The sequence below is a fragment of the Patella vulgata genome, chromosome 6 (genome assembly GCF_932274485.2).
Source record: "Patella vulgata chromosome 6, xgPatVulg1.2, whole genome shotgun sequence".
Lineage (NCBI taxonomy): Eukaryota > Metazoa > Mollusca > Gastropoda > Patellidae > Patella > Patella vulgata.
Window position 1 is genome coordinate 3,177,370 of NC_065884.2, and position 14,073 is coordinate 3,191,442.

General features: G+C 35.5%; 1 protein-coding gene across 1 annotated transcript in view; it reads right to left on the reverse strand.

Annotated features, from left to right (window-relative positions):
• LOC126824188 (TBCC domain-containing protein 1) overlaps nucleotides 1-14,073 on the reverse strand; it is a 39,154-nt gene that overhangs the window by 16,663 nt on the left and 8,418 nt on the right. Inside the window, exons 4-6 of the mRNA XM_050553372.2 lie at nucleotides 13,806-13,868; nucleotides 2,077-2,177; nucleotides 882-990 (exon numbers count right to left, since the gene is read on the reverse strand). Of these exons, the coding sequence (XP_050409329.1) occupies nucleotides 882-990; nucleotides 2,077-2,177; nucleotides 13,806-13,868 (273 nt within the window). The remainder of the gene's footprint in view (nucleotides 1-881; nucleotides 991-2,076; nucleotides 2,178-13,805; nucleotides 13,869-14,073) is intronic.

Here is a 14,073-nt window from a genome sequence, read left to right on the forward strand (position 1 = left end):
AGTTCGAAAATAAATAATGTATAATGAATATATTGAAAATTTCATTCAAATTACTTTATTCTAGGCGAAGTTGTCACTGTTTGAAGATGTAGCATATTGTTTATTATTATAGCAGCTGCACTTGACAACCAAGACTTAGCCTCAATTATCCATTTCATTGCTAAATCTTTAAATCTCTCCTGTGTTTAAATCCATTTAAATCTCGGCCCTCCGATGGGCTAGAGAGTTGATTGATTATAGGCTTGTTATGTAAATAAATGTTTTTGAGGTCACAATCACAGGCACGTATGGAGGTATATGAATAATTTTTTGAAAAAATGATTTTATTTTGAGGAACTTTTGTGGTGAAAAACACCACAGACCCCAAAACACTCTATCAGAATTATTCTAAGTTGAAAATCGTGTGTTATGTATTATTTTTCAGAAAGCCAATATCTTGTGGCACTCTTGTGGTGAAAAGTTCCACACACATACCCCCAATCCATGCCATAGATGCCGACTGGGCTAATGAAGGCAGGTATACGCCATACAATGTGCTATGAGGGAAATTTTGCCCGGACTGCGGCACTATCGCCTACTCTTATATCGAATTCCAGCTGCCAGGGGATCTTTCACGAGCATGCCAATGCATACACAGGTCCTCAGTTTTTTGTTCCTTCTGTATTGCACCACTAACAAGGAGAAATCATGCCAGACCATCCCGATGAACTTTCTCGGCCAATGCAGGGATCGAACAAGTGACCTCCAGGCTAGCGAGCGAGCATCTTACTCTCTTAGCCACCGTGGCTCCCCACAGGATCAAATTCTTGACAGAACCAAGATGAGAGACAGAAAAAATTGAGTTAAAGATTTGTAACTATGTAAAATTATGAAAAGGATATTCATCACCAGCGACTAAAGATGCCCGCAATGACACTTTATATAACTGTTGTATATATAAATATAAAACAAATAAATAAAGATCTATTTTCAACGTACATCGCAGATCATCTGAAATATACAACAAATACCCGTATATATAGATCTATTTTACACAGCAGGTCATCTGAAATATAAAACAAATACTGGTATATAAAGATCTATTTCACACCACAGATCATCTGAAATATACAACAAATACCGGTATATAAAGATCTATTTCACACCACAGATCATCTGAAATATACAACAAATACCGGTATATAAAGATCTATTTCACACCACAGATCATCTGAAATATACAACAAATACCGGTATATAGATCTATTTCACACCACAGATCATCTGAAATATACAACAAATACCGGTATATATAGATCTATTTCACACCACAGATCATCTGAAATATACAACAAATACCAGTATATAAAGATCTATTTTCGACGTACATTGCAGATCATCTGAAAAAATAGAAGTTTTAGATTTTTAAGAATTCAGCCAATCATTATCAAAGAAATTGCAACAGAATGAATGAATGAACTGGGTTTAAAATCCTACTTTTCTACACCAACTGGGTTAATTAAGATTGGCTAAACCTCTTGCTAAAATAAAACAACTTGACTTTACCCAACTTGTAGAGTATACAATTATGGAACATCTTGTTCCATCTTTTGATATTCACAATAAGGAGCCAGGGTGGCTAAGTGAGTAAGACGCTTGGTAGCCTGGAAGTCAAATGTTCGATCCCGGTGTTGGTCAAAAAATTTCATCATGATTTTCCGGCGTGGTTTCCCTTGTCAGCTGTCTAGTCATTCAGATGGGATGAAAAACCAAGGTCCCATGGGGTGCAACTAAAAGATCAATTGGCAGTTGGAATTTCATAGCACACTGTATGGCGTATGCCCATCTTCATTAGCCCGGTAGGGGCAGAACAGTAGGACATTAAACCCCATTTCATTTCATATTCACAATAAAAATAGAAATTAATTTATTCGCAAAAATTGAATTATTTGGACAAAATAATGTGTGGTGAATATAAATGTTTTTAAATGTTGGTCATCTACCTTGTAAAATTTAAAATCCCATATCACTCAAGGTCGAAGTGGCTGTTAAAAACTATGCTATTACTACGGCACTACAGTACATGCGAAAACAAACCTTTCTGATTTTCTGTGTGACATTTTTTAATTCGAGCGTCAAATCGAACTCTTTCCACAGGAGAGAAAGTATCTGTCAATATATGACACGATGAAAAAAACCTGAAATATACAATTGTGAATTTCTATAAATATTGAAATAGAATGATATGAACATTTATAATTTTTAATTGCACTAATCTAAGATGAACAAAACAATCCAAAACTGTTGGTTTAATATTAAGTGCAGGGGGACTGCACCACAAATATAATTTACACAAAAACAAACATATGGACATGACACAATACGCAGAAAGCTCAAACAAACAAACAATTCAAATTAAGTGAATGGATCCGGGGGCTAGCCTTAAGCGTCCACTGCACTGTATGCCTGAGCCTGTAGTGATAAAAACTTCACTCAAATTTGAAAACAATCAGGAATATACTGAGCGCCATGGAAAACGCATCACTTAGTTTTTCGTATAACAAAATGATCCTGTAAACATATCTTATTTATTTTGTTTCTTATTGTGAACAATATTCAAATGGGAACACATCAATAACAACACATTTGTACACTTATGGATGTTTAATCTGTAATCAACGGTACAAAGTCAGAGGGGTCAAAACCAAAAGTATGACACAGATGTCAGTAGCGCGTGTGTCCTCCACGGGCTCTTACGCACGCTGTGCAGCGACGTCGCATGGAATTTACCAATGTTTGAAAGAAGGCCTGAGGCAAATTGTTCCATTTTTGGACAAGAGCAGCTTCTAAAGCAGCAATGGTGTGCATCTGTGGTCTCCGATACAGACGGCGTCCAATCTCATCCCAGACATGTTCTATCGGTGCCATGTCCGGATTCATGGCTGGCCAGTCCAAGACACTGATGTTGTTAGCAGCCAGGTAGTCCATACTTAAACGGGCGGTATGCGGACCTGCATTATCCTGTTGGAAGTGCTGAAGTTGTGGGTGCGCTTGAAACATCGGAACAGCTGTTGGTTGCAAAACATCATCACGGTAGGGTACAGCTCTAACGTGACCAATGCAAATGTGTAGGGCGGTCCGGTGTTGAAATATGAAGCCTCCCCACACCATTACACTTCCCCCACCCCATCGATTCGTTTTGAAGACGCAGCAGTCTGCAAGACGTTCCCCAAGACGTCTCCACACACGTTGACGGCCATCAGCGTAATAAAGATGAAAGCGACTCTCATCACTGAAGAGCACACTTTGCCAGTCTACTTTTCTTCATGTCCGGTGTCCTTGAGCCCATATCAAACGCCGCTGACGGTGATGATCCCTGAGGATAGCTCCAACATAAAGTTGTCGTGCACGGAGTCCTACTTCTCTTAGACGACATCTTACGGTGTTGGGACTTACTGGTCCTTGTCTTCCAACGACTGCTGCACCTGTTTGAGTCGCTGGGCGGAATCTGTCACGCAGATGAGTGACCCGGATGTAGCGATCTTGATCCTGGGTTGTAACGCGTTGTGGACCAGGATGTTGACGGTCACGTGTTGATCCCGTAACTCGAACACGTTCCACCAACCTTACAATAGTGGACTGGTGACAAGTGAAGTGTCTGGCAATAGCACGTGTAGACATGCCAGCCCTGGACATTCCCATGGCTTCATTCCGTTGATTTTCAGTAAGTTTTGGCATCTCTAGCTCGATTCCTTCACACGTCCAACAACAAATTACGACAGATTGACGTTTCACAGTTAATGTACTGCACATTAACTTAGAAACATGATTTTAAAGGGCTCACACACAATGCTGTACGTGAATATTCGGTTTTTCATATGCATCTCGTGCAATTTTTTTTTGTGCACACAGGTCGATATTTTTTGCGTTTAGGAGCATTGTGTGAAACAATAGTTATAGTATTGCATAATATTATACATACAAAACCACCTAGTAATAAAATATTTGGGAAAAAAAGTGATGAGTTTTCCATGGCCCTCAGTATATAACCCAATGTAAAACCAGCATGAGTCATGATCTGCTATAATATGTTACAATAAATATGAATGTAAGCATATTGAAGTAAAAATTAACTAAATAAGAAACCATTGAGATATCATTAGATGATAAAATTAATTCCATTTTACTAGCGAGTAATTGCAGTATATCAAGACATGCCCCGCGGTTTCAATAATAACGAAGAACAAAAACTGCACAGCAACGATATTTTTAATTTGATTTTGGACAATAAGTCATTTGCATAGATAATTTGATGTATATATTTAAATTGCAAATACTGTAATCTAGTGTTACTGCTAATTTTATCAAATTGAAGATGTGTGAGATTTTTCATTTCATCTAAAATAAAATTATTCTCTTTTTCCCTATTTATTTATTGATATTAGTTTACTGATAAACTGAAGCAGGATCGACAAGCTTTCATTCAATGTATTACGAAAATGATTTACTATGTACGATTGTTTCTGACATAAATTTGAATACCGTACGGGAATTAAATATTAAAAATAGCGAGGTTCACCTATTCTTATTATGAACGGGATTTTAATATTTTGTTGACTCGTGATTTTTAATTGTGATATGAATCCGTCTGCTTAAATAACGCTAAGAGTTATGTCCCTTTATTTTCGTAAAATGTCCGACAAGATAAATTTTGAAATCCCATCACTGGTTTACTCGTACTGAATTACTGTTCTTTGCTTTAATCTGATTCATTGTTGTTGTTTTTTTTTATATACATATTAATATTGTTAGAAACATTTTTAGGGTGGTATAATTATGGGTGTAGCCTCGTTGTTGACTGTATTCCAAGAAATCTTTAACTGCTAAGCAAACACTTTTCAGTTTTACTGCTTTATTACTATTCATTATTCTATTAAACATACATTATGCAAAAGCTAAATCTACCTATTTGGCCTAAAATGTTAACTAAATCATTAATTAGATATGAATTAAGTTACCCAGACCATAATCAACTCTCGATGGCATCGCTAGCTTGCGATTTTTAGTGGATTATAACCTGTCTCCTGCTTCTAATTAAATCAAGAAATGGATAACCGAGACTATGTTTTTTTATCGTACCAACTTTTGTAATGATGATCAAGGCTAGGCCCGAAATTCAATAGCTAAATACTTGGTTCAGGGTGGATCAATTTGATTGCAATTTTCAGCAAATTCCCTTTACATTATCTAGTTTTGAACTATTATGGTGAGAACTACCAGCTCTTTATTTAATCTCCCATTAAAACATTTTCTTTCTTTGCAGTCAGCAAACAATAAAACCTTATCATTACCGTTAATCGGTTCTTTATCTACATCTAGTTTGTTTATTGATCTTTATGTGGGGGCCACGGTGGCTAAGTGGGTAAGAAGCTGGCTCGCTAGTCTGGAGGTCGGGTGTTCGATCCCTGCATTGGCCGAGAAAGTTCATACAGATTTTCCAGCGTGCTTCCCCCTTGTTAGTGTTGCAGGATGGAGGGCCTGACAAGAGCAGCTGTCTAGTCGTTCAGATGGGACGAAAAACGAGTTCCTGTGTAAACATTGGCGTGCACGTAAAAGATCCCTTGACAGTTGGAATTCGATATAAGAGTAGGCCGTTGTGCCGCTATCTGGGCAAAATTTCCCTCATAGCACACTATATGGCGTATGCCCGTCTTCATTAACCCAGTTCGGAGCAAAACAGTAGGACGCGTTAATCCCCATTTCAATTCATTTCATTAATCTTTATGTGTTTATTGGTCCAGTTGACTTGATTTTCAGGGCTTGTCAACATATCAATTTTTGAGGTTTTGATATAATCTTGGTCACCCAGCCAGAACCTCCCAGTCTTCAACGTACGGAGGATTTTAACTGATGCAGAATATAATATTTCAGATACGCAGAATGTTTTTCTTATAGGGATTTTCCCTATTTAAATTATTTCGCCTTTTCCAGGCGTTCAAGGAAATTTCCAGGTGTACAAGGAACTATTTCGTCTTTTCCAGGTGTTCAAAGAACTATTTTTTTTTTCCAGATGTTCAAGGAACTATTTCATTTTTTCCAGGTGTTCAAGGTATCTTTAATTTGGTTTATGGAGTTCTCAAAGTTAATTTTTTCAGAAATTTTGATAAAAGGAATAACTAATGCCTAATAATATTTTAATAAAATTCCCACAATAAATAAGACCTAAACTTTTAATATTATTGCGAAGATCTGCATCCCCCCTGTTAAAATCAAATGCTTCACTTCTAGCGTTCATTTCTAGCAGAATACATTACTAAATTCTTTTAATGCTTCAAAAATGTGTGCTATCTGATTTAAAATCAGTCAGTAAAACTGTCATGTTGTCTGCAAAGGCTTTTAATTTTAACGGTTGCTGTCTGAAGATAATTCCCTCTATATTAATGTCAATTTTAATATAAATACACAGAATTTCAGTAACCAGTTTAAAAAGATTTGTGCTGCTATAAGGTCACCTTGATGTAGACTCCTGGGCATTTTAAAACAAGGAGTGGTATATCCTTTATTCATTTTGCACAGTTAATGTCATTATATAATGTTTGTATCTAAATTAAACCTTGTGACGAACTGGTTCATATTTGCCTAGCGAGAATTTTATACATCTACATTAAATGTCGAGTATAATGCTGCAAATAGAACGGAAGTGAGGCAGTGGCAATATTAACGATTTGACAAGAAACTAAGAGTATTACATTATCAGAAACAAGGGGTCTTGTGGCCCACCCCCCTCCCTCCCTCTCTCCTTTCCTTTAAACATTTTGCTGGTTACAAGTGTCTAATCTGTTCTGCGCTCAATGCTAGCTTTGTATTTGGAATCTTTTTTACTGATGATATTGTGTTGGTCATTCTAGTAATCTAGATCTGAAAAAAAATCTAGGTACTCTACCAACCCCATCAAAAGACAATTCTACATGGAAATGACAAATAAGTTTCTTGCAGATTTTTATGGTTTTGATAATGCCTTATAATTCATATCTTCACTGTTAATACATTAAATTTTTTTTTTTACTTTGATTGATTATTATTCAGTTGCTAAATATGAAGATGTAGTTTGGTCGTATTTGAATAAAATTATGCATCCAAAAAACAATTTATGTTTGGGGTCTTAGATTACCCCTTGTTGCCGACAATGTTTTAGTGCGACACGTCAGCACTAGGTTTTTAATTTTTAGTGCCACACGTCAGCAAAATGGTTAAATAATTGCATTTAAAACAGAAAGCAAATATTTATGGCTGATGTTATCAAAAGCTTTTTTAAGGTCTAGGGCTTACAGAAAATCAGTTACTTTCTTAATGATAGTGAGATAAAATCAGTGATCTGTACATGACTTCAAGGGATAAAAGTATTTAGATTCATATTGTTAAAGTATTGAAGAAAAGCCTTTGATCTTAATGATAAAATCTTACTTGCTAGTTTTTACATCTACATTTAGAAGTGTCATGGGGTGCAAGTTAGAAATGAAATGAAATGAAATGGGGTTTAACGTCCTACTGTTCTGCTCCTAAACTGGGCTAATGAAGACGGGCATACGCCATACAGTGTGCTATGAGGGAAATTTTGCCCAGGCAGCGGCGCTATGGCCTACTCTTATATCAAATTCTAACTGCCAAGGGATCTTTTACGTGCACGCCATTATGTACACGAGACCTCAGTTTTTCATCCCATCCAAACGACTAGACAGCTGTCCTTGTCAGGCCCTTCGTCCTGCATCACTGACAAGGGGGAACCACGCCGGAAAATAGGGATGAACTTTCTCAGCCAATGCAGGGATCGAACACCCGACCTCCAGGCTAGCGAGCCAGCGTCTTACCCACTTAGCCACCGATAGAAGTGATTAAGCTTTGCCCGGTTTTTGGATTAGTTTAATAATCAAGGTTTTTTCTGACTCTGACCATTGCTTTTGTTCAAACTTATAGTATTAAAGATACATTATGCGAGATTAGATTGAGAGTTGGTAGTCCTCACTATAATAGTTAACAAGTCAACAGTGAGGCTGATGTCCCCCGCCGAAATCCCAAAATAAATAGATTACACATATTAATTAATCACACATTTATTTTTTTCAAAAGTATCAAGCAATCAAACTGATTATCAACTATACTCTAAGTTTCTTCACTCTCTATCAGATAGAATCAGAGTTATCTTGTCCCAAAGCATCGACCAATGAAATTTCTTAGCTCTGCCTAGCTTTAGCTTGAAATGTTAATCATTGAACTCAATCAAGACATTCACCTAATGAACATCTACATCAGGTGTAAACATTTTACCTTTAAAACCAGAGTTGTTCTGTTCCGAAGTCTTGACCAATCAAATTGCTTAAGCAGAAAATTCTCATCATCAAACTTAGTCAAGGTAATGATATAATGAATCTATACTTTGGAGTTTCATCACTCTCACTTAATCAAAAACAAAGTTATCGTGCCCCAAATCATCAACCAATCAGATTGCTTATCTCTGCTTACCGTAAGCAGACAATGTTTATCATCGAACTCCATCAAGACATTCACCTAATGAACACCTGCACAAAGTTTAAACATACTACCTCTATTAGAAGGAGAGTTATTGTGTTCAAAAATTTCGACCAATCAAATTGCTTATCGCTCTGCTTACCCTGAGCAGAAAATGCTCATTATCGAACTTCATCAAGGTATTGACCTAATAAACACCCACACCAAGTTTGAACATTCTAGCTCAATTAGAAGTTGAGTTATTGTGTCACAAAAAGTTTGACGGACAGACAGACGAACCCATTTGTAAAGAGAAATTAAGTCAAATTGATCCACTTTGAGTCGAGAATTTAGCGAATGAATCTTAGGCCTAGTCTTGATCATCATTACTGAAGTCGGTACGATAAAAAACACAGCCTCAATTATCCAGTTTTTATTTAATCATCAATGAGCATTGAGCAGCATATCGGATTCAAATCCAATAAATATCACAGGCTAGTGATGACATCGAGAGATGATTATGGTCTGGATAAGTTAATTAATGTCTAATTAATAATTTATAAAATCTCAGGTCTAAAGAAAGACCTGCAATAGACAGATTTAACTCTTGCATCATGTATGTTTAATAAGAGACCAGTATTCTTGGTACAATTCTATTATTATCTGAATAAAGATTTGAATAATAGTATTTCCCTTTGGGCAAGTAATTACTTTTAATGACGTTGATATCTTATTTGTTTCTCTTACTTTTGGGATAATTTTGTTTCTTTTTCATCTTATTCGTACCACTCCCGCTTTAGATCTTAAGATGGCCCGTTTGATTTTTATATCATAAATTTGATCAAGTTTCTTTTCAATGTAATCAAATTACTTGTATGTTTTTTCATCACGAATGTTTAACTTACAGAGAAAGAGAGAGAGAGAAATGGGGTTTAACGTCCACTCGACACAAACTAGGTCATTTCGGGACTAACATATGGTTTAATTTTATTTCAATAATTTGCTTGCGCGTAGGGGTCTTTAGCAGTGGGAGGAAACCGGAGAAAACCCACGAGGTTGGACAGGCGACCCTACTCCTTGTCACGTACAACCGGGTAATAGAAACCCCACCAGTTGACTCAATGACAAACCGTATGATACAACGCACGCGTGCTAACCATTCAGCCATCCAACCCCCCTTTAACTTACAAATGAAATTTTATTTTCTAGACCATACATTTCTTATATTACACTGTAATCTGGGTTTCTTGTATATAGCATTAATTTTTCACCTTCATTCAATATCAAATTTATTTTTAATTTTAAATTTAACATAATCCCAAAGCCCACTTTTATCTTTCTTATCATGATATTCATCCTTCCATTTACTGATAGCGTTCATTAAACATACATTATGCAAGAGCTAAATCTGCCTATTGCAGGTCTTTCTTTAGGCATAAAATGTTATCTAAATGTATAATAATACATTAATTAACTTATCCAGACCATAATCAACTCTTGATGGCATCGCTAGCCTACAATATTTATTGGATTATAATTCGACGATTAAATAAAAAGAAAATGGATTATCGAAACTATCTTTTTTATCGTACAGACTATAGTACTGATGAACGAGGCTAGGCCTAAAATTCTCGGTTCAGGGTGGATCAATTTGACAGAAATTTTCAGCAAATTCCCTTTACATTATCTAGTTTTTAACTATTACATGTATAGAGGGAACTACTAGCTCTTTATCTAATCTCCCATAATGTATCTTTGTATTTTCTAGACCAATATGGTTATCTTGTGTGTTTAGCACTAATTTCTTTCACATTCATTCAATATCAAATCTTTGTGTAAAAATTAGTAAAAATTGTTTAAAATCACCAAAAATCATCCAATTTCTTCTTGTGTCCAGTTTAAAGCTGACCATTCAATTTTGATAATGCATGTCTGTTTAATTTTTTGATCACTGTTAAAAAATAAACCCAATTAATTATTGATATATAATTATTTAAAAATTTTGAATAGTAGTCAGAATTTTTTTTATCTGATATCAGGTTGTTATTAAAAATCCATTGTCCAGAGCCTCTTTTTGAATCAACAGATCATATATCTACTCCTTGTCACGTACAACTGGGGATTCGAAACCATGCCAGTTGACTCAATGACAGAGCTTATGATACTGCATACACACATTCGGCCATCCAACCCCCCTACTATTCGTTGATGATCGCTGAATGTATTTGGTTCAATTGCACAGTCCTTTACCAAATCTTTAAAAGTTGTTAAATTAAACGTTTTTAAAATTAGATATAAACTGTGACCTCTATAGGGTCCACAAGCTACAATCATGGGCCATAATCCAGGCCTAGTACTCTAATATTTATCTTACGAGAGTATTGTTCACTATAGTTAGCCATTGTTTTTTTTTGGATATCTAAGAGAATATCAACAACTCCTAATTATGTCCTTGAATGGATTCGCTAGCCCTAACCTGAAATTTCAGCTGTATACTTGATCATTTATTGCCTTATTTTAGTTGAAAATTTCAGAGCTCCTCCACACCGATCTGTCTTATGCCGATGTCTTTTTTGTAGCACCATGGGTCTTTCTGTCAGACGTGGAGAGCGGGCATCAAATCTGGTCACAACATCCTATATATGACCCATGCATTTTTTCTTACTACATATCTTAGTAGCCTTGTGATCGTCTTTGCTTTCCCTTTATGTTGTGTATTTACTTCTTCTTGTCTATCTCAGTTAGTTAAGACGTTTGTCTTTCCAGGAATAACAATGCAACAGTTTGTTTTTACATTTTATATATCATAGCCGGATACATGGATACAAGCATAGTATAGATTACAATACTAAAGTCATTCTCAAACACTAGCCAGCCAGACTTGCTGGAGTGACTCTGCTGATAGAATCAAGCTGCTGTCTGACGAATTCTCACAAGTATGATACTGATAGTTTTGTAGCTTGGGGTTTTGGACCTTCAATTATCCAATTGGTCAAATATGATGTAAATAATTAGAGAGATTGGTTAATTGAGCCAAATGGCTACGAAACCCACCCTTATATGGTCAGTGGAAATTTGCTGGAGAAATTTCCCACAAGATATCTGTTATCAACCTCGAATTTAATGTTTACTACATCATGACTCTTTTTTATGAAACAATATGCAACTCATTCGCTAACTTGATTTAAGTGTTTTTTATCAGGGTATGGTTTCCTTCCCCTACTTTTCGATTTCGTGCCTGTGCGGTTAACCCCCTTTCAATCTTGTAGTTATGGTTTCATCTGCTAATTAGTGTTTAATTGTCATCTATATATTACTATCTATCATCCCGTTAATCTCTTATAATTATTAGTTTGATCTGCTAAATTCAAATAATTTCTAATTGTTATCAATACATTACAGTCTTTTATCTTGTTAATCCTTTGTAATTGTTTATCCATATTATTACTTCTCTCATCTTGTTAATTCTAAATTAATGATTAATCTGTTATATGGTTTCCAATTGTTATCTATATATTGCACCACATTTTTGTTAAATATCATTATTTGCTCAAAAACGATATCTGTATGTGTATCGAAACGTAGCATGTTAATAAATTCAGAAGTAGTATATCCATATAAGTGTTTTTAATTTGTGAAATCTATTTCTATATGTCTTATAAGGATTACATTATGGGAGATTAGATAAAGAGCTGGCAGTTCTCACTATAATAGTTAAAGATAGGTTGCCAGGCAACAAAACATACGCCCACAGCAGCTAAATCGTCCGAGCGGTCGACAAGGGTTGTCACATATTTATTCTTTTGTAGGTAATTAGGGGTATTTAATAGACAATTTCATACAGATGACATTATAATTTTTGTCGTCTGAGGGTTCACAAGGTTCTAAAAACTAAAACAAGGGTCGTAACTCTGGAAGTAATCTACAGAAATTGTTGAAATTCAACAGGCTTTTTCGTTTTACTAATTCAAATAATGCATAAAAACTTCATACAGAACAGATGATAACCTTTGTCGCTCGAACATTCACAAGGTTCAACAAAGTAAAACAAGGGCCATAACTCTACATGTAATAAATGGAAATTGCTGAAATTCAATAGCCTTCTTTGTTTTACTAATTTAAATGATGCATATAAATTTCATACAGATCGGATAATAACTTTTGTCGTTAGAGCATTCACAAGATACAACAAAGTGAAACAAGGGCCATAACTCACGGCGTAATTAACGGAAATTGCTGAAATTCAATAGAATTCTTCGTTGAACTAATTTAAATGATGCGTATCAATTTCAAACAGATCGGATGATAACTGTTGTCATTAGCGCGTTCGCAAGATTCAACAAAGTGAAACATGGGCCATAACTCTAGATGTAATTAACAAAAATTGCTGAAATTCAATAGGCTTCTTTGTTTTACTAATTTAAATGATGCATATAAATTTCATATAGATCGGTTGATAACTTTTGTCGTTAGAGTGTTCACAAGGTGCAAAAAAGTGAAACAAAGGCCATAACTCCAGAAAAAATTAACGGAAGTTCGTGAAATTAAATAGGCTTCTTCTCACTAATGCAAACAACATATATCAATTTCAAAACAATCAGATGATAAATGTATTCTGTAGAGTGTTCACAAGAAATTGTGGACGACGGACGGACGGACCGACGGACGGGGGGCGACGGCAATATACGACCACATTTCCATGTGGGCGTATAAAAACTAGATAATGTAAAGGGAATTTGCTGAAAATTTTAGCGATTGAATTTTTGGCCTAGCCTCAATCATCATAACTAAAGTCAGTACGATAAAAAAACATAGTCTCGATTATCCATTTCATGATTAAAGCATGAATGAAAGTTGAGCAGAAAACAGGATCCTAATTCAATAAACATCGCAGGCTAGCGATGACAGAAAACCGGATCCTAATCCAATAAACAAATGGCATGTTAGCGATGACATCGAGAGTTGATTATGGTCTGGATAAGTTAATTTATGTCTAATTAATAGTTTAGACTTTTATGATCTAAGACTACTGGACCTCCCAACTCGCTAAAATCCAATTCTTTCCGCACTGCTGGCTCATTCTCTCTTTGTTTGTCGTCTATGTTGAGCTTTGTTATCGATCGTTCTAGAAAATGCCCCCCGGAAGTAGTATTATGTCACACAATGCAATGGATGTAATCGCGCCGCGGGCAGAGAACACCTGTCCGGAAAGGGCTATACAAAGATTAAGGGGTTTTACATAGGCTATGCCTGTTCCCCAATCCCATTCAGACAACCTGAATAAAAAATATTGTTTATAAAAAATAAAAAAAAACACTTACATCCATGCGAGATCTTCCGTTATATGGAGTTTATTACAAGCGATATGTTTCCACACACCATAACTGTAAACAAAAGAAATAAACTTTGGCAGTGTGAAGTTAACTCGTATTTCATTATTCGTTCGGGATTAAAACAAAATAATAATTTTTTCTTATACATTTCATATCATCAATATCCATTTGTCAAGTAAACTGTGTTTTTCATTTAATTAACTTATATAAAGGATGTCTCATCAGTTTATGAAATGAAATGGGGGTTTACCGTTCT